The sequence below is a fragment of the Biomphalaria glabrata genome, chromosome 12 (genome assembly GCF_947242115.1).
Source record: "Biomphalaria glabrata chromosome 12, xgBioGlab47.1, whole genome shotgun sequence".
Taxonomy (NCBI): Eukaryota; Metazoa; Mollusca; class Gastropoda; family Planorbidae; genus Biomphalaria; species Biomphalaria glabrata.
This window is the reverse complement of record NC_074722.1, coordinates 5,074,869-5,097,023: the sequence shown is the minus strand read 5'-3', so window position 1 is coordinate 5,097,023 and position 22,155 is coordinate 5,074,869. Positions and strand designations below refer to the sequence as shown.

Below are 22,155 nucleotides of genomic sequence, written 5' to 3'. Positions count from 1 at the left end.
TTAAAAAGAAAGTAAACCCGTAGATTGTGAATATAAAGGAAGAACAATTACAAATCAAAAACAAAACTCACACAAGTTAGATAACATAAAGTAAAACACACAACAGACAACACTAGGGAATCTCAAGTGATCTAGACTCTATGAATAATAAACTTTAGTTTTAGATAAAAATAACTTTTTTTTATGTTTCAAATTTGACCTCTTAGAAAACAAAACAAAACATAATGGCAGAGCAGATCTAAAAAAAAAAGATTATAGTTTACAGTTTAATTGTATGGCTAAATCCAGTTTCTTTATCTGAACACAAAATAACAAAGACTTTGATATTATTTAAATTAAAATGAACTTTACCAGTAAATCCTACAATGTAATCTTTTGCAACAAGCATCCAAATAAAATAAAATCTTCAGCTATTTACAGTAAAACTTTTGATTGCATTGTCATGTAGAGAGGAAAAATGCTCCAATAGTTTTTTTTCATATAAAAACTCAAACAGGTCAATTGATCAAAACTCATCCTTTTTGGCATGTGATAAAACTAAAACGAACTAGAATCCTAAAGATTTTGTAAGCCAAAACATCAAGCTTCTAAATGTACATTTTTGTGAGTTCCTACTAAATGAGAAGCTGTATATAGTGCATTGCTGTGTGTTACTATTAAATGAGAAGCCTTATATAGTGCATTGCTGTGTGTTACTGCTCAATAAAACACCTATTAGATGCAGTACATTAGTGGGAGGGAAAAAAAAATGTTTTATTGCACTGCCTTTGTAAATAGCTTCTAAATCTAAATGTTATTACATCTCATTCTAACATCAACACAAACCTGTGTAGATGACACTGTAAACGTAAATAAATAATGACTGCTAGTGTCTTTTAATACAAACAGTAATACAAACCTTGAGAATACTTCAATCAAGACTAGAGAGCGGATGAGAAACATCCACGCTTTTACTAAACAACTTCCGTAGTCTGAGCACAGAGAGACACTAACAGATGTATAAGTATAAAAAAAAAAAGTCTTTAGTTTTTACCTGTACAAATAAGAGGGACATATTTAAGAAATGAGCAAATAACTTGTACTCTTGACTTCTCTGTTGGGCAAGTGCATGTTTTCAAAAAGAATACAATAAAACAATATAAGCGATAAGTTTTACGAAGAAATTATAGGAAATAATCCATTATAGTTAGAAGAGTAAATATGTCTGGTTGTGTGGTTGATTTTTTTTTTTATAAAACACAAGTTTTACACATAGCTTGTCGCTTCACTGTAATCATCACTGCTCACTGTCATTCTGTCATGCCTCATGTCAGATGATTTATCTCCCCTAAATTTGCAAGTTATCTCTCCTTCATCTGGCCTAGAAAGGTTTACCAGAGTAGTGGAAGGATGGTTCTGCGTTAAAAATGTGCTCGAAGACGCAGGCACTGATTGTCGTTTTTTAGAGCGGTTGGCATTCCCTGCATTGCGAAAAACAAAGGAGAGCTCATTGCTCAATCCTGATTTGTTGCCCGGATGAAATGCAGCGGGAGTTTTACTAGCAGCACAAGGCACATCAGTGGTACCATCAGCTTTACAGTTTAATTTAAAAGAATTTGTTGTGTTGGCAAGATAAAGAGAATCGTATCCCAGTGCCGTACATCTTTTGTGGTTATATTCTGGGTCTTGACTCGCATGCCAATCAGATATACGATTCTGGTCGACAAAGTTTAAGTCATAGCCAAATCCTGACTTGGCACCTCGATTTGTTGCTATGGTGTCTCCAGCAGCTGAGCGAGGCAGAGCATCTTTCTTTTCCTGTGCATTGTCGGATGACACCACAAGCGACTTAGGTCTTGTCTTGTGTCGTGATGGACTTGAAGCATGAGATTTATCCCCAGGAGCTGTACGCCGATGTGATTTCTTTCTTTGCTGAAGATTGCATTCCGGGAACTTGACTAGCGTACCCATTACAGGTGGTCCAACAGAAGTTTCAAACATTACATTTTTCAGTTGGTTCATTGGCTGACCATTAGGATAACTTGGTGCTTGGGAAAGATGGTTTGGGGGTTGGTTCAAATTATTTAGCACTGTCCTATTAGCCGTGACAAGAGTCTCTAGGTGATCTTGATGAACCCAGGGGTCTGTGAAACTGGGGCAAAATGGTGGTGGCAGAGGGCGAGATGAGCCTGGGGTGAAGACATCTGCTCCTATACTTCTATATACATCAGCATTACCGTAGGCAGAGGCCCCATCACAAAGAGATCTAGTCATAAGTTTATAGCTATTGTATGGTTCAGACAATCTGACGGATGGTTTACTCAGCCCAGCTTTTAGCTTTTTGTCTGAAAGTCTGGGCGGTTTCACTTTATCTGGCATTTCCTCCGCTTTCCTTTCCACCAAATGGACACGGATATGTTTCGGGCTATTTGTGTTATGCTTGGACTTTGTGAGATGTAAAAACTGAGGACTTGACACGTTTTTGTCTTTCGCCCTTTTTTTCTTTTGCTTTTTAAGAACATCATGTGACTTATCAGATTTGACTACAGAGTCTGGTTGATTTAAGTCCATTGAAAATGTGTTCTCTTGTGTTGATAAATTCATTCCAGCTTTAGAAGTAGTCTGGTTGTCCATCACATGTGATGAGGGAAGATTTACCAACTGAAGATCATGACACAAGGATGGCAAATCTTTGTTTAATGGAGATTTATCCACAAGTAAACTGTTGAGATTGTAGTCATCTAATTCAGGGACAACACATGCCTGCTGGACAGACTGTTCTGGCACAGAGCTACATTGGGATGAGTGTGACATAGAAGAAGTTGTAGTTGGGTTAACAATAAAAGTGGATAATTCCTGCACATTTTCAGTTCTGGAGTTAAAAGAAACATCTGTATTTCTATTGGACTGAAAAGAAGCATCTTCAGATGTAAACGCTGGCTGAATATTGACTTGTGAATGCTGATTTCTTTCATGCACTTCAGATATGCTTCCAGCAGTGATGTTACCAACTGGCAATGTATGATTCAATGTTTTTGTCAATGATCCAGCTAAACTTCGACAATCTGGATATTTTGAATCTGCAGTAACTCTAGTATTTTCATCGTGTTGATTCAGGACACTCTTCAATTTTTTCTCCCCTGTTTCGGAACAGACAGAAAATATAGATGTCTGGGACACGGCAGACAGGGATCTCTTCATGACTCCTGAAGAAGCAGACGCTGGAGAGGGGCTCGGGGAGGATGATGATGAGCCTGAGGCAGAGTGATCTGGATGAGAAGAAGGCTGCCTCTGTTCCGTTTCATGACTACTGGATGATCTTGCTGGGTGAAAACTTTTCATAGGAAGAGTGGAAAAGAATCTGGGAAGCATCTCTGGGGAAGAATTTTGTTCTGGGAAATCTAAAAACCGTGAAGAAATGTTTCCAACTGTGTCTGACTGTACAAGTCTGTCTAGATGATTGCCAGCGTCTCTATGGTTAACTAAAGATGTTGATGGATTTGATTTGATAAAAGAGGCTAATGATTGATATGTGCTGTCAGGGGCACCATACATAGCAAACTGCCTCTGAGGGGAAGCTTCTCTGGCCACCGCAGAATCAACCATTTCGTGTCTTGTGTATTGTCTACATTCCAACTGTGCTTGACCACTCACGGCTGTCCCTGAGTTTTGGTTTGAAGCGCTAATTTCTCGTGCCCATGTTCTAGAGGGAGAAGTCAGATTGTTTGCTGCATGCTGCACTGATGTATGCTGGTTCAAATCATTCTTTGGATGAGCTCTGTCAGACGAGTTTGCCTCAGACTGATTATTCAAGCATGAACTGTCTCTTCTATGCGGACTGTTACTATTGCTTGAAGAAGCCACAGCAGAGTTAGCGTAGTGCTGGTGCTCTGCACTGCTGGAACTGTTAGAGCTTGTGCTGCTAGGACTCACTAGACCCAGGTTATAGGCATCCTGCGAGCTGTAGTAGCTCATGCACATACGGTCAGGAAATCTGTTCCTGGGTGGTCTTGATGGGTTCCTGATATCATCTGGCCGATTAGCATCGTGCATTTCTGAGGCGGCTTCATTCCTAGGGATGGTTGCATACTGATGAAGGTTACCATACTCTGATACAGGTCTCACATGCCGACGTCGATTCCTGGCTTTCCAGCTGTCCCTTTTAAATATATTTGAAAACCTTTGAAAAGCTGTGATGGTTGGCATGGCCTGCAATCTGCATGTACCAGGGTTACCAAGCGATCTTGGACGATCTCTAGTGGGTGGTACAGAGTTTTGGTGAGAAAAAACATCCACATTTCTCTCATTGGAGCCATGGCCATCACCGAGCCACAAGGCCCAGCCCTCACTGTACGGAGTATAACTAACAACATCATTTCCTGGAGTGATCACCACACCTATACCGTCTATCACATCTGTACTTGCATATGCTGGCAAAGTGTTAGGTGCTCGCAGGGGGCACCCACCACTGCTAACTGATCGTTGGTGTCTAGTCTCAACAGTTCGGCTAGGAATTATGAAATCGTTTCTCACTGAGGACTCACTGTTATGAACTGTTGCTGCAGCTGGTGGAACTGGCCCAGAAGTACCTAAATTAGAACTACTGTTGTTTTCATTTCTCTGTTCATTGGCCAGGGTTCTGTCATTTTCTTCATTCTGGTTGATTTCTTCGTAGGGCGGCGGTTGCTCCCCAGGCATAATCTGTGGTGGTTTTGGTGGGGAATATGGGGGAGGAGGATCAGTGTAGGGTGGACACTCGACAGACATGAAACCATCAGGAATGTATGGTTCACTGTCTGTGTCCTCACTGTTGACCTGCCTGGCATGAGCTTCAAACCCTGTAAAACAAATCAAGCATGATTATTGTGTATTAACCAATAGGAATGATTATATCTCAATAATTAATTTTCTCAAGTTTAAAAGATTGTTTTAGAGAAAATAGTAACAATAGTTTTCAAATATTTTAAAACAAAACAAAACTGTAATAAACTTTAAGTTACCTGGCTCATGATTCAGGTAGTTTATCTTAACAGGAAGAATGAGTAAATACTTAACTATTAATTTATAACCATCCTAAAATGATGAAATATAGTATAGTATAGTACCTAATTTAGACCTTGCGATCTATGAGGCAGATGATATAAAGGTCATCTGTTTTTGTGGCCCACGGTTAACGAGATTTTCAGATGGCAAGCAAAACAACCACCCCCTTTACATCTACCCAACTAATGTCAGATACGGTACATCTTGGAGTTGGATAAAGTCAGGAGCGGCCTAAAAAATCCTAAAACTAAAAATTCCAGTGTTCACCGGGATTTGAACCTGAGAACCTTCAGTCCAGGAGCCAAGAGCTTACCTCTCAGCCATCATGTGCCAGGTAAATGATAAAATCCTAGGCTTTATGATTGTGCTCAAACATTGAAAATGAAAGTATAAAGTAAATCTTACTGCGCATAGCCTGCAATAGGCGTCTCTGCCTCAGACGATGTACCATAAAGAGAAGCAGGGCAAGAACCAAAAATGAAGTGACTGTAGAAGCAATCAGCCGCAATGATAAATTGGTAATGCTTTCCCCATCCTCTGAAAAAAATAAAAAAGAATTATAATCGAATTAGTGTATCTAGCACAATTAGTCCAATCTGAATGATTAATGGTGATCGGAAGACAAAGGAATGGACGGGCCTGCCATTGAGGGAGATTCTATCCAAGGCAAAAGACAGAGAGGAATGGAGAAGGATGGTCAACAGATCTTGTATGGTACCCCAAAGGTCCAAACAGACTAAGGGATAGGTGAAGTGAATGCTTGGTGGTATACTCAAAATGACTTTTAACTTATTCATGGCAGGAAATTGACATTTTGTCTCATGTCTTTTTTTAACTACAAGAAAACTACTGGTACCTAAGATGGGCAAAAGATGTCAGCAAAAAATTATGAAAATAAGTTTGATGTGATTTTTATGGTATTTAAAACATCTTAAAGTGTTATACCAGAGTTAAGACTCATGGTCAGTATTTGTATTATCTCTAAATCTCACTAACTCGCTCTTTTCTTTTCCTTCACTACTAATTCTCTTTAGCACATCAATGTTTTTAATAGAATGAACAGAAAAAGATTAGTGAATGCAGGTCTCTTTTTTTTTTTTAACATTAGATTTATAAATAATGTAGATATTTATTAAATAAACAAAAGTCACTTCTCTACATTAACATTAATTTACTTTAAAGAAATCTTAAAGGAAAAAAAAGAATCTGAATAGATTTTTATTTTTAAAATCATAAGAAAATATCTACTTTGATCCACTTTTATGACAGAGAAGTTATGAATTTAGAATACATCTCAATAAACTAATCTGAAATGAGCTTTGAAATTTAAGCTATAACAAGCTATCGTTTTGCAATAAAAAGTAAATCCTAAAGCACAATTTATCCTTACCCTTATTGTTGTTTCCATCGGTAGAAGAGTTACTATTGTTTGTGCCAGAGTCATCATTACAGCCAAATGCACAGCAAGTTCCCTCGATCAGCTTTGCCTTTGGGCAGTTCAATGGTGGTGAGCACCGAACTGAGTGACACGAAATGGGAAAGTTCTTGTCACATGTACACTGCAAACACATGTCTGCAGTATCAGGGGCATACTTCTCACCAACTGGTACAAATTTTCCCTGATGGTCGTAACAACCAAGACTCTTTGAATCATCTGAAAAGCGTCAAAGTCATTTATATAAAATATTTTTAAAAATGTAAAATCTTCAAAATGAATCATGAAGAAGACAAGAAAAAGGCCCTGAGCAACTGGCTACTGAATGAAGAATAGATCCCGTTGTAGTCCTCAGTAAATGCTGAGATTTATTTTGGTAAAGTCAAAGTTAAAATGCAGTTTTGGGTCGTAGTGTTAGCCACATGTTACTCCTGTTCCCTCTCTACTGCTTTAACTAATATTAAATTATAGCATTATAAATGCTTTAAAATAAAAATTGGCATATATATATATATATATATACATATATATATATATTATATACTAATTAAAAATTTTAAAAAGAAATGCAAAGGTCATACTACCACTACAACTACCAGCAAAAAAAAAAACTTTGTAAAAAGGTTCGAAGGTCAACCCTAAGGGAAAATTAGGATACAGTGACATCAGCTTGAAGTACACAGTGTGACTTCTGCTTATAAACCCCAAACAGTATAACCTGGTCTTTGCCTTTCATTTGGGCACATTGACTGCACGGGGAGGGAAAAAATGCTTTGTGTGTGCAACATAGTTCCTACCATAACTAATGCCCAGAATTGTATCTCCCTATTTAATGTATGAGATGAACCACAGTCATTCTATGACTGAAAGCTAGGCCATCAAATAACATCCTTGATACAAAGCCCACTTGACTATCATTACCATCATAACACAAGCCCACCAAACTTTTTGTTTAACTTACACCCTTTATACTAGGAATAAAGATGTAAATTACTTCATACAATTCTAATTGACTGAGGATTCATCCTGGTAATGGCTCAAACTTGGTTTTCACCATATATGGTGTTTGAACCAACCCAGAAGTAATATATATATTATATTTTTTTTTATGTATATATGACACTAAATATATTGCTTCAAAAAAAAGATAATAATATAGCAGAAAAAAAGAGTAGTACACATTTTTCTTACCATTTCTACTTTGATCACTTTGTATATTCTGAAATCTATCTTCGCCACCACCAGTTAAATTATGAATCAGCTTCAATGAGGATTCCTCTAACAATATACTCTCTCCTAATATAGGCATAAGTGTAGTTGTTGATATGAAAAGAAACAGTACTACACACTTTCTGCATTGGAAATCCATTTTGTTTAAATTTGATTCTTGAGTATAGTGCAAATAGCGGCATTAATTAGACTGTTCATGTTCGTAGAATGCCGGATCTAAAGTATTTTTATAAGGTCCACTTTTTGAAAATAACATTTCTAAAATTAAAGCCATTTATATGCCAATTCAGTTTTAAATATATGTCTGGTCTTTGTTTATGACATCCCATTATAGAAATAAATAGAATGGTGTTGAACCAGTTAAAATGAGATTGGTCATGATCATCACAATTCTACAATCCATGATGGTACAGAGAACTTAAAGTAAACCACAATATATGCAAAGGTCATGGCTGAATTTTTATTAAACACATAAAATTAAAATACTGCACTCTATCTAGTTACTCTATATCTTACTCTTTGGGCTTAAAATAATTTAAATGTATACTTTATATACTACTAGATCAAGATGGATGGATACTAAAAATAAAGTATTATAATTCTACTTCAATTCTAATCATAAACACATATAGGTGTGTCTAAATTACAAGTAAGAACTAAATATAATATATATCATGAATCATGACAGATCTAATGTAGATCTAGTATTAAGTACTATTAGTATAGTGCTATTACTTAGCCATCACGAGTTAACTTATTTACTAAAGATCATAAAATTATAGTGAATACTGAATAGTGACTAGATCTAGATCTAGGTATGGGGGAAAAAAAAGTGGAGTAGAAAATGACCTAAAAACTTGAGATTACATTTTTTTTTATTTTTTTTTTTACACAGGTTGCACTTAGAAATAGATTAAATAGACTTTATTAATGAAATATAAGAGGCTTAAAGATGTGTTATTGACTACTTTAGATAATGGCCTTTAATATGCTTAATGAGGATTGTTTTTTAAATGAATTAAACGTTTTTTTTACTTAAAATGAAAATATCACCTTTTTTGGTTTTCACCAATACAGAAGCTAGGATAGAGTACAAAGATTAATTATTTTTTATTCATATTAGATATCATGCCTGGCCATAATTCTACCAAGTTTTATCCCTGTAAGTCTTATGTGGCACTTACAACATGATGGAAAATGCCTTTAACAAAGAAAATAATGGACATGGAATCGCCATGGACAGTTTTGGTGATAGTCTCTATATATAATGAATAAAGAATTTTTTTTTGTAAAGCCTAATTAGGCTAATATTCTGCATATATATTCAAATAGTCAAAATGCAGCAAAAAAAAAAAATCATAACTTTCTAACTGTTAAACATAGTCTAATTTATACACCATTGGAAAGTTCTGTTAAAGTATTTTAATGTCATTAATGATGTACTAACTAAAATTTGTTTTTTCAAAGATAAATTTTTTATTTCACCACCCTACTAGAGACTAGAGTCTAGATCTAATCTAGTATAGTCTATACTTATACTGTCTATATATAGACAATATAGTCTATAGTGACTATAGTCTAGTATAGTCAACTATAGTTATAAGTTATCATAACTTATTTATACTTATTATATTAGTCACTATGACTAGTGACTAGATTACTAGATCCAGATTCTATTTCTACAGTAGAATTTCTAGATCTATAACTATTACTATACTATAGACTATAGATCAAAATCTAACTAGATTACTAGACATTAAATTTTTAAAACATTACTAGATCTATTCTAGATCTATACTAATACTAATAGTTACTAGAGTAGATCTAATACTGATACTAGATTCTATATTAGTATATTTTAGTATATATAATATATACTAATAGTGTCTATACTAGTATACTCTATTAGTAGACATTCTAAAGTCTATATTAATTATTATAGTCATACTATAACTATAACTCCGAGTCCGAGTATAACTATAAAAATTAGTTTAGTAAACTTTTTTTAAAACTTCATTATTATAATCATTATACTAATTAATTATACAAAATTCTTCAACTTTAAAAACTTTAGCGTTTCTAGTCACGTAAACTAGATCTAATATACTGTATCAAGTGTATCCGTATTTTAAAGACAAAGTTTTGAAAGTATTTAGATCTAGATCTAGTGAGTCATTTAGATCTAGAATTAGAATACAGGTAACAGTTGAATACTAGATTCTAGATGATCTAACTTAATAAGTCGACTAACTCCTAGATCTATAGACTATACTATTCTATACTATACTTAGTTACTTAGATATTTAGTACAAATTTAAGTAAGTAAGTATTATTATTATCCTAACCTTTACCTAGTCCTAAGCTTAGTGCCCTAAGACGCCTAAGTTAGTAAGTATTCTAAGTCTAAGTAAAGTATTTATAATTAGATCTAATAGCAACATTTAGATCTATTTAACATACACATATCTAGATCTGGAAATCACTGCCCTAAGTGGTAGATTAAAAAATATATTGATAATTTGGTTAGTAGATCTAGAATCGTCGTCTAGATCTAGATTCTAGATCTAATATTTATTTATTATTTATTGATCGGGACGGTAGCCATTTTTGTTTCAGAATGTAATCACGCGTTATCCTACGAGACTAAGATGTAGGCCTAGCCTATATATATGGAATATATAGTCTTTTGAAAGTTCAGAGTTCACGCAGACTGTCATAGTGTCTATTCACTATTGTATCTTACTAATCTAGATCTAGAGTAGATCTAGATATCTAAATCTAGAATCATACTCTACTAGATTAGATCTAATCTAGACTATATTAAACCCCTATAGAAAATATAGATCTACATCCAGCTTGATCTAGAATCTAGATATTAGTAATCTAGACTCAAGATTCTAGATTGAGTCTAGTCGAGAATTGTAATATTTTAGCTGTAACAAACGTTATAAAAATGAGTAAACCCATCAAAGAAAGCAAGTCCAAGGGAAATGACAACCTTTTGATAAGAGCATTTCACCAGTATCTTCGTTTGTTGCATGAAAGGCCTGTTGTTACGAAAGCTGCAACAAAGTGAGTAGACTTAGTCTTTAGTACAGTCACAGTAGAGTAGTAATTAGCAGGTGCGGTGGCTGAAGAATGAAGCAATGATTTTTTCTTCCAAAGCAGGGGGGTCCTGGGTTCGAATCCTGAAGACTGGGGCACTGGGGTTTTTAATTTTGGAATCTTTGGGCGTGTCTGAGTCCACCCAGCTCTAATGGGTACCTGACATTAGTTGGGAAAAAGTGAAGGCGGTTGATCGTTGTGCGCTGGCCACATGACACCCTCGTTATCCGTAGGCCACAGAAACAGATGACCTTTACATCATCTGCCACATTGACCACAAGGTCTGGAAGGGGAACTTAACTATATTTTAATAATAGTAATTAGAATATAATATCTTGCAGCATTTGCAGTACTTAAAATTTCTACTGGTCCAGGAAATATCACAGGATTTTATAAAATCAGGTGTACCTGAAGGCAAGCCTTCAATAAACTTAGCCTTCAAGGAACAGTCTTAATTAGGCCCACATTAATAAAATCACTTAACTTAGAGACAGTTCAGTACAGAAGAATAAAAAGTAAAGTAGATGCGTGGTCGAAAGGCTAAGTACGCTTGAACTTGGCTTGGCTACCCATGAAGGGGGCTCGAGGTTCGACACCCGAATCGGGCAGAGTTGTGTTTACCTTTTCCTATATACCCCCTCCCCTCCACCGGTTCACAGATGAGATTGAACCATAGCGCTTTGATCATGCTATAAGCATATAGATCTAAAAGCTGTAAATTTATTTATTTAATACATAAAACATAGAACCATAATTTACAAATAGAAAAACAAAACCTACTAAAGTACTCAGAAATACACAAAGATAGAGGCACATTTCTTATTCCATATATATGCTCTAGCTAGAACAAATTTGTACAATAAGTGCTCCTTTTTTTAATTGAATGCGTTGCCTGATTCAGCCAGGAAAACCAATGACTTAGCAAAGTTTATGCATGACTACATTGACACATGAAATGTGTAGGACGTAATTATCTTCTTTTTTGAAGTAACGTCTGCAATATATATAATAAGATTTACTAATTTAACTGTTCCAATTTACACAAATGACTAGAATCTAGTCCTCTCTACCTAATTACGTTAAAGTTCAAGAACAAAAGGTTAGAATGTATGCAGATGATTGCATAATTTAGAAGTATTAAGTCCTTTAAAAGACAAGATATTACATCCTTATGCATATATATTATGCATATATATCCTTTGTTTGTGACCCCATAACTCACGAAGTCATCAAAAGAAACTTGAACTGTGAGATTTTATATAACAAAACATAATTTACAATATAAAAACACAACCTAATAAAATACTCAGAAAAAAAGATTAGGGCACATACATTCCTTATCCCATATGCTAGGACAAAGCCCTACAAGTACTCCTTCCCTATTAAAGCATGGAATAGGTTGCCCAAATCAGACAGGAAAACTCGACTCAGGACCGACACAACAGAATGAGACAGTAATTGGAACCAATGAAATCTGCCCATGTGGAGTGTCACCTGAGAATGCTGACCATGTCCTTCAAAACTGTTCTCTTTACCATGAGGCCTGTTCAAGACACTGGCCCCAAAACACTCCAATAGAAAGAAAACTCTATGGAGAGCTCCCTGATTTGGAAACCACTTCACAATTCATCTCATATATTGGTCTAGTCATCTGAACACTCCAACATAAAAATGAGAACGAAGGAAGGAGAAGACAGGAAAACCAATGACTTAGCACAGTGATGCCAAACCCAATTTGACCTTTTAGGCCATTTTAATTTCCCAACACTCTGTGTCGTGGACAGTGGCGTAGCTAGGGTGGGGGAAGGAGAGGGGAGAATTTGAAAATCCCCCGGGCCCCCACTTGAGGGGGGCCCCAAATTAGTGTTTTTTTACATTAAAAACTAAACATTACACAAAATGCAGGGGCCCACAAAGAGGTCAAGCCCCCCAGGCCCCCAAACGATGGAAAATTCCTAGCAACGCCCCTAGTCATGGACCACATAAAGGAATAGGTACAAAAATGAAATAGATTTGAAATTATTTTATCAGAAACCAGTGGGGATCTAGTACTTAGATTGATTAATGGGGTATTTGAAGTTTATCCTCCTCCTCACCACAGGAAAATAGCTTCATTTCTCTTCTTAAAATGTGAGCACCATTTTCTTGTCTCTTTTTGCTAACTATTTTTATCAATCCTTCCTTAAATCTCTAGGCTTAGTTTAACAATCTTATATTCGCAGCTCAAATCAAGAATGTCACCATATTTAGTTGTTTTTTTTAAACAGCCACACTTTCATTATAAAACAAATATGTTGGCTTATTATCGTGTTCCACAAACAAGTAAAGATCTGTTCACTTTTCCTGCTAGGTTCTTTATAAATTCAGATTCACAGTTCATAAACACACAAATGTTAAAGGTCATGGTACCAATCCATCAGAGAAAAAGTGAGGGCTGTAAAGTAGGTAAAGATACCCTTTTCAACATTTTGTTTGGAAAAGGGGTGGATTTTCTTTTGTGACGACATTTCAGCAGGCTGGAACCACGTCCTGGCCCTTGGCCATATTTTGAGCATCGCTGACTTTGCAGAATTTAAGTCTCTTTTTAACATGCACAGCTAATTACCCTCTCTTTTAAAGGAATGTCTGCAATTTTTATGATCATGTAATACATTTAAGGGTGGCAGCTCAACAAGGGGTTATTGTAAAAAAAATAATTATGTGTGTTTATTAATAAGGGCAAATGCATGCAGTGATTTCAGCCTTTAGTTCTACCATTTTCTTCCTACCAAACCTTAATACAGACCACTGACAGCCTTCCTGTGTCGCTTCTGGTTCCTACTCCAGTTTTCAAGCAGCAGGACAACTCAGACTTTTTCTAATCAATTCAGACTGATGTAAACTCTCTATCCACATTCATTTCTCTGCCCAGTTCTAAATAGTACACCTGTGCGCACCATAAGTGCCAGTGCAAGGCAGATTACAACATAATATTTGAGATAGATCTAACTCCCTTACAAGTAGATACTCAGTATTTAGATTATGCGTAATGCTACAATAATGATAGTATGCTTTGAAAATATTCAGACTTTTAAAAAATCTTTTACAAATTTTATAGGCAGATAGATGGATTGCTTGATTAATAGGTTTGTAGTGTCCTCTGGCTGAGCATTGGCTACACACTAATTAGAAAGTGTGTGACCTCAAGATGGGGTATTTTAAAAAGTATAGATAAATTTAAGACCATAGATCTGGATACATGTTCCTGGAGCAAACTGGTTATGAAGAATTATATTTATTGTAACTTTGTTAGTAGCTTAAAATTGTCAGGGAAAAGTGACAGACTTTATTTTTTTGTCATTGAAGATAAAGTTTTTAATGAACTGTCAGTATTACCCATTTCCAGACCATATGGCAGAATATGGCAAATATGGGCAATATAGCATATATATATCATTGTTGCAATATAAAGCATATGTAGGTTTTACAAGTGCCCTTTGTTAAACAAAATGATCTCTGCTGAAAATGCTGAAGTTGAATGTTTTGTTACAATCTTGAGGAACTTGAATGACAGTTTCAGACTTACCAAAACCTGGCACCAATAGCTGTTTATAATCAGGATTGGTTAGAATTCTTTGCCACCACTTTGGATGCTTGATGAAACTTATGTCATAAAAATATTAAGTAACTGTTTAAAATAAAATACTTAAAAAAATATATATTGTATTAACTTAAAGAGAGAGTGCTTATGAGAATCAACTTTACAACAGAATACATGTACATGTTTCACTGTGTAGGCCTGTTTAACCATGTTTCATTATTTAGGTCTTTTTAACCATGTTTCATTACGTAGGCCTATTTAACCATGTTTTCACTATTTATTAATTGCAGCGCTGTAGTGTCAGGGCTTGGAAATATTATTTCTCAATATCTAGCACCAGATCCGACAGCTAAAGGTCGTATTAATTGGAAAAGTGTTTTTGCCTACATATCATTTGGGTAACTATTTAATGTTCTACTTTTAGTAGCATGTGCTTTCAGTTAATGCTATTCTTTCCATATATGCTTATGCCAAACCTGCCTATTTACAAGGTTTTTAGAGAAAATTTCATGTTTCATTAATAATTTGACCAATGTTTGCTCAGAATTTTCTCACGTCACAATTAATAATTTTATATTAAAATCATCACTTTTTTAGATTATTGTAAGTACTTTGATATTATAGTACTTTGATGTGAAATTAAAAAAAAGAGAAATTTAGGAGTTTTAAGCTTTTGAAAAAGGTCACCACTAGTTTTAATAATGCCAGTGACATGCTTATGCTATATTTCAGAAATGGTTTTACCATGTGTTATTTTCAGTGCAAAATTTCTGATGGTTTTATTGTCTGGGTTAAAGATTACTTTGAATTGAAAACTTTTAAAACGTTTAAATTGATAACCGTTAAGAGATTCAGTTAATGATTATCATCTTAATAGATTTTTAAATTGTCCTGACTACTGTTGTACATTTTCAGTTTCTTTGTGAATGGCCCATTGATCCACCATTTCTATGCCTTTTTGGAGAAGTTATTCCCTAAGGACACTCCAAATGCAAAATGGAAAAAAGTTCTATTTGACAGGCTGATATTTGCACCACCATTTTTGTTGATATTTTTATATTATGTTTCCATTGTTGAGGTAAATATTTATAACATTTTATTTAAAAAAACAATATTTTTAATTGTTTAATACAGCCAAATTTTTATTTTACAACAGAAATATTAAAAGTCTCTGTTATTAAAGTTGTTAAAAACTATATACTATTTTAAACTTTTTTTCCCGTTACTTTCAACATTTGTTCTATTGACTTATAGCTAAATTTATGACACTGTAAACAACATTAAAATGTTTTCTTTTTATGGTTTTATTAGTAAACAGTATCATTGGTCAAGACATCTTGACTATTTCATGTTCAGTGATGTATAGCAGTTGATTTTTCTATTGTATGCTGTTTGGGTATTACCATTATTTATTGTCTATTATTATTTGTTCTTTATCACAATAATGAACATTATAATCATGGATTGTGGGTTGATACAAAATTGAGCACATTTTTCTTAACCTACCATTAACCTATATGGGGAAGCATTCTTTATCTGCAAACCGAACCTTAGTTGGTATGTGTCTGTCAGCTTGTTTTCTGGTCCTTGTTAATGTTGTCCATAACTAAACTTACAACCAATTAGTCTGACATCTTCTCAATGAGGAAAAAAAATAAAAATAAATAAAACCTGTTTTGCCGTTGGTACTCTGCAAGCTGAATTCAGCTTCAGTTAAAGTCTCAAAAACATTTTCTCTGGTTAATGTCTGCATTTGGCAATAAAGAACTTCAGTTTGACTGCCAAGCAGTTTATGCCACCTGCCACATACTTATTCAGAATCAAACCATGAGATTTATATTATTTGCTTAATTATTTCAACATATACTCACACCTCCAATTCCCATTCCAGTGTCAGCTGACCCAGCCCAAAATGTTTCTCCCTCAAGAAGTGAGAGATTTGTTGCCCCTGCAATCATAACAACCTGACAATTAAAACCAAGGGAGATTACTGGTTTCTGGTGAAAACTATAAGATTTATATTGCACACTTAATAATTGTCTCAACATACACTCTCCCCTCCAGTGCACTTTCTAGTATCATCTGACCCTGCTAATATTCTTGTTCCGTAAAAAGTTAGGGATTTGTTTCCCCTGTAATCATTTCATTCTTGACAATTAAACCAACACCTTCGACATAGAAAGCCATCCCTCTGACCACAGCACATCATCACTCGTTATGGGCCAAGGTTATGCGTCACTGATGATGTGTGTGTGCCAAACCACTGTGTTGCTGTGTAGTGTACATAGAAATGTTTCTTTTGAAACAACTAGAATCTTCATCTAAATATGATTTAGACTTTTCGAAACATTCACCATGGATTAAAACTCTAGATCTACAATGGTGAACAAATGTTGTCTCATTTTGTAAAGGTTCTAGAGTTAGATCTAGATCTAGATGCTTTCCGATTATCAAAAGATGATGGCTTAGAAAGAAAAAAATGGCCAGCGGTAATACCTTAGCCTTAGAAGGATTACATCTACATACAATTAAAGGAGTACTCTAAAGTCTAAAGTAAGTAATTATTTCTAGATCTAGCATCTAGTGTATTAATATTATAAACAATAGACTTTTATGCTTTTGATGATTAACATGATTATCTATAAAAAGTGGGTAGATCTAGGAATTAAATACTAGATTAACTAAATCTAGATCTAAGACTATTACTTTAGGCTAGGACGATGTAATTGTAAATCTATTAATTTAATAATGATTCTATCAATAATTATAGAGTCTAGATCTAGTTTATACTAATAGCATAGTCCGTATATAGAAGTACAGATAGACAGTCAGTAACTTATATAGATCTATATAGAAGTACAGATCTATGTTTATATAGACTCATTAGACTGTTAGCCAGTTACTATTAGATCTGTCATATATTATATGTACCAAATTATTCTAATAAATGTTAAATGTAATATAAAAGATATTTATTTACAGTTTGCATTTTATTTTAAAAATATTAATTGTAAACTTTATTGAACTTTCAGATCTGCCATTAACACTTTCAAGACGAATTATCATGGACAGTATTGAAGGATTACATACTTTAAAAAGGAATACTCTAAAGTATGTAATAATTATTACTAGCATCTAGTATATTAGTATTATTAATAATTATTAGATTTGTATGCTTTTGATTGCTAGGAATTAAATACTACTTTAGGCTATGACTATGTAAATCTATTAATTTAATAACGATTCTATCAATAATTATAGTATTATATTTTTCATACAAATAGCATAGTCTGTATATAAAAGTACAGATAGCAGGCAGTTACTAGTAGATCTATATAGAAGTAAAGATAAACTGTTAGGCAGTTACTATTAGGTCTGTCATATATGTACCAAATTATTCTAGTAAATGTTTGATATTATTTTATTATATATTTATTTACAGTTTGCATTTCATTTAAAAAATATTAATAGTAAACTTTATTTAACTTTCAGATCTGCTGTTAACATTTTGAAGACGATGAAGTATTGTGGACTAGCTACTACACATGAAAGAGTAGAGAGTGCATTCAAGAAAGTGTAAAGTCTCAAAATGGATTAATAGTAAAAAAAACATATCAGTGATTTCAGTGAATTTCAAGATAGTGTAAGAAATATAAATGTGTCTTCATTTTGGATGTTCTTTGTTAAGAGGAGTGTATGATTGATGTACATTGTAAAAGTTCTGGTCCAGTTGAGGTAGTATATATTCTTTTGTTCTTGGAACATCTCTTGGTGTTTTTTTTTAAACAAACATTAGTATTTTGTAAAGGTGATAAGCGACTACTTAAAACCGTATTTTAAATTTATGAAATAACTAATTTGTTAGGACTCATAGAACAATAGTCTACTACAAAAACTTTGACCAACAAAACTAACAGTTTAAATGCTATTAAAGAAAACACTAAGTACACTAATAAAAAAATGACAATGAAATAAATGTATTAAATTGACTTAAACGAAACAGGACTAAATGTTATGTGTGTAATAAGACCATCAATAGGAAGACCATGTCAATTTTTATGGGCATTTCTAAATTAAGTATTGTCTACCCACATCCTGCAGATTCCTGCTAATAAGTTATTGACCATCTACAGTACCTATATTTAAATGTTTAAGATACAATGGGATAAATCAGAAAGATGAAGATATTTTTTAACTTTCCTAATTTTAATGATTCATCAAAACATCATAAAGGTTCTCTAACACTTTGAAATGAAATGAACTTGAAAGTGGTCAACTGTTAAAATATATGCTCATGGTTTGTGCAAAATGCATGACCAGGCAGCCATCCATATATGTATAATTTAAATAACATTAACATTATTTGAAATAGTTGTATTTTTAAAATGTGTGTTGTAAATTATTGGAATTTTTTTTTTCTCTCCATATGTTCATTAAGCAATTGCAATAAAAATTTAACTCTTTAAAGTGGTATCCTTTGTCTGCAAATAAAATTGCTATATAACACCACACATTTGTTTTCATGTTGTGTGTTATTTCTGTTGTGATGCTTGTTATCATTATTGTATTCTGTGTACATTTAGTTGTAAAGCAACTTATCAATTTTATATTTGAATAACATATATGTAGGTGTAATACTGTTTGTAGAAAAGTCATAACATACATGACTACACATTAATGAGTTACAGACTATACCACTTAGCTTAGGCACTAATGCAAACATTCAGCCAGGGGTGCAACAGTTCAGTTTACAACACACTACAGTTCAGTTTACAACACACGCAAGGCAGTCTTCAATCACTTAGCGTGTATATTAAGTAAATACATAAAGTCTAGATCTAGTAATTAGTCTACTTTAATAATACGTCTGTTTATAGTTATGAGGACAACAACTACACGTTAGTTGTGTTACATTTTACAACACTTTGCCTAAACTTTAATGCTAGCACGCAGTCAGGCTCTGGTTATGATCAGAAACAATGGTCGCTGACCTACTGCGTCACGAACCAGTTGGACGGCCTGAGGTCACGATTAAACCCCTCTGTCTCATAAAGCAATACTAGTTTAACTAGTCAGGGAAGAAAAGCTTAAAATTTTTTTTTTTTTTTGGAAATGGCATAGCATGAACATTTTATATTTGGTCATATTGTTTATTGTTATAAATGGGTAGCTTTTGTGACACAAAACTTGTAGAACTATTCAGCCTAACAACATTTAAGGCCACCACTTGAAAGTCATTGGATGCCAAGTCAAACATTTGTTCAGTATAAAATATGTAATGCTTGTCTGGATAGCTGTTTCAATTTTTTTCACTTTTATATGTGCTTTGCTCATTTTCAGGGTCATGGCAATAAGGGTGCTGTGAAGAGAATTAAAGACACCTATTGGATGATATTGAAATTGAATCTTTCCGTCTGGAGCATTGTTCAGTACATAAATATGAATTATGTCCCCTTGAAAGTAAGTTGTGTTTTTTTTTTTTTATGTTGACTCATTTGATCTCGAAGTATGTCTTATCTTAAATGATACAGATGTTACTTCAAAAAAAGAAAATGATTACATCCTAAGCGTCATGCATTTAGTCATTCATATTAACCAATGATCTAAATTCTGCTCAGGCAACCCATTCCATGCTCTAATAGCGCTAGAGAAGAAAGAGCATTTGTACAAATTTGTCCTAGCATAAACCCATAAAGTATGGGTTATAAAACATGTGTTGATGGGGTCACATAAATTTTTTGTTGTTTATAAAGTAGATGTGTTTGTATCTTTAGAATTTTCTTACATTTTTTAAAATAAGATATTATCTCACAAACTTATGGCAACCCTTGTGCACATGAGGATGCAATATGGCCTACATTGTGATGACGCCCTCTTAATCAAATGTAATTGGGGTTGGGTGTGTTGGGTTGTAGCTTCAGACAGCTAGCTCAGCTCACCCTTAAAGGCTTATAGCTTTACTTTCAAACAGGTCTGGAATAGAGATCAGAACAATGCTCTTCATCGGCCTCCTTCAGTCGTAGAATGGCTGCGGTTCATCTCACACACTTCCTCTTGTGGCTGTGGAGCCCTATTTTGGAGAGACACTCCTGTCCACAAATATTGCAGGTTAAGGTGGCTTTTGCTTCGGTGGTAGAGGAGCTGGCCATTTTTCGCATTGTACAGGGCTGAGGCCCATGTTCTTTTGCTATCCATAGCTTTCTTGGTCACTGTCTCTCTCCATCTGGTGTGGTCTAGAGCTATGTCTTCCCAATGGTCAGTGTTGATGTTCACTGATTTGAGGTCACGTTTTATTACATCTATGTAACGGAGGTGAGGGGGACCAGTTTTTCTTGAGCCAGTCGCAAGTTGTCCATAGAGGATGACTTTCGGGATGCGTTTGTCCTCCATCCGGCAAACATGTCCAAGCCAACGCAAGCGTCATTCTCGTACAAACAAAATAAACTGTGACTTTAGTTGGCAAATATATATATACATCTTTCAATTTCACTGTAGATAGATGTAGAAACATATATGAAATAACAAGATACCTGTATTGAAAATATGAATAATATATTTCAACTGCTTTTGCCATACAATAAACATTGTGGTCCTTTCTCTTGACTCTGACTTAAATTCCAATGTCAGCTCCCTTTTATAGGCTGTTCAACCCCTTTTACCCACTTATCCATTCTTCTTAAGATTACATCAGAATTACTCAGCCAATACAAGCATCCACACACACACACTTTATAATATCTTAACTCACTGTTCTAGATTTTTTTTCTAATAGAAAGATATTTGAAGTCTCTTTAAATAAACCCAGATTAATTACTGTCTCAAGAAAGACATTTAAAGTCTGTTTAAATAAGCCCAGATAAATCACTCTCAAGAAAGACATTTAAAGTCTGTGTAAATAAACCCAGGTAACTCAGTGTCTCATTCTCCTGACTTGTGTTCTTCATAACGATCAATTCATTGAAAATCAAATTGTCTAAATATTAAGAACTGAACACTTTAGTTTTACTGGTATCTTATATTTTTCCTTATAAAGAAAGGAATTAAAATTAGTTGAGAACAAAAAGTATTTAGTCAATAACATTTCTTTGCATTTAGTAACATCGTTTCCTCAATAATCATTAGCCATCAGTTGAAATAAATTTTACATTGCAACCTCTTAGACATATACAATTTAAATGTAGACTTCACTTAAATTGTGATTAGATTTTTTTCACAGAATTGAAATATATATATATTAGATAGCAAATGTATAATGATACACTTGTTTTTTTGTCTGTCAGTTCCGTACAGTGTTTGGAAACTTCTGTGCCTTGATCTGGATGATCTTTATTTCCATTAAAAGAAGGCAAATGTCCAGTTAATTAGGTCTCTGTAAATGTAGATTAAAATGTATCACAAGCACACTGGAATTCACACAATTAATGGAATTGAAAAAAAAAAAAAGATTTTTTTTAATGTTGTGTGGTCCAGTGATCTTTTGAGATTATTTATGTATGGATCAGAAACATGTTTTTATCACAGTATTGTTGTCTTTATGATATTCAATATTACCAGTATATATCTAGTGCTAAAATATATAGTTATATTATTTGTCTAATTTGTACTCTGCAACACCAAACACAAAAGAAAAATAAAAAATGTCTGGAATTCTAAAAAGACCAAAGTTAAATTTAAGAAAACAAACATATTTTGGATAAATATGAAACACTCCCCTTAAATGAGTCAACTAAAGTGTAATACTTTAAGCTGCTGCTTGAACTTCATCTAATTAATTAGACTTGCA

At 34.0% G+C, this 22,155-nt stretch overlaps 2 protein-coding genes across 5 annotated transcripts; one reads left to right on the top strand and one right to left on the bottom strand.

Moving 5' to 3' along the window:
• Positions 1-1,215: 1,215 nt before the first annotated feature.
• On the bottom strand, positions 1,216-10,259 carry LOC106068462 (uncharacterized). 4 transcript variants are annotated; one of them, XM_013227826.2, is made up of 5 exons: positions 10,148-10,259; positions 7,649-8,104; positions 6,413-6,676; positions 5,428-5,559; positions 1,216-4,817 (listed from the first exon to the last, which is right to left on the bottom strand). In XM_013227826.2, exons 2-5 carry the CDS (start codon positions 7,824-7,826, stop codon positions 1,246-1,248), a joined length of 4,146 nt encoding a protein of 1,381 aa, XP_013083280.2. In that variant the 5' UTR covers positions 7,827-8,104; positions 10,148-10,259; the 3' UTR covers positions 1,216-1,245. The 4 variants fall into 4 exon arrangements, with proteins under 4 accessions (XP_013083280.2, XP_013083282.2, XP_055862404.1 ...); XM_013227828.2 differs by having other exon boundaries at positions 7,649-8,079; XM_056006429.1 differs by having other exon boundaries at positions 7,649-7,926.
• Positions 10,260-10,378: 119 nt separating this feature from the next.
• On the top strand, positions 10,379-21,975 carry LOC106068463 (peroxisomal membrane protein 2-like). The gene is made up of 5 exons (XM_013227829.2): positions 10,379-10,759; positions 14,663-14,770; positions 15,288-15,450; positions 19,713-19,832; positions 21,653-21,975. Exons 1-5 carry the CDS (start codon positions 10,641-10,643, stop codon positions 21,731-21,733), a joined length of 591 nt encoding a protein of 196 aa, XP_013083283.2. The 5' UTR covers positions 10,379-10,640; the 3' UTR covers positions 21,734-21,975.
• The last annotated feature ends 180 nt before the right edge of the window (positions 21,976-22,155 follow it).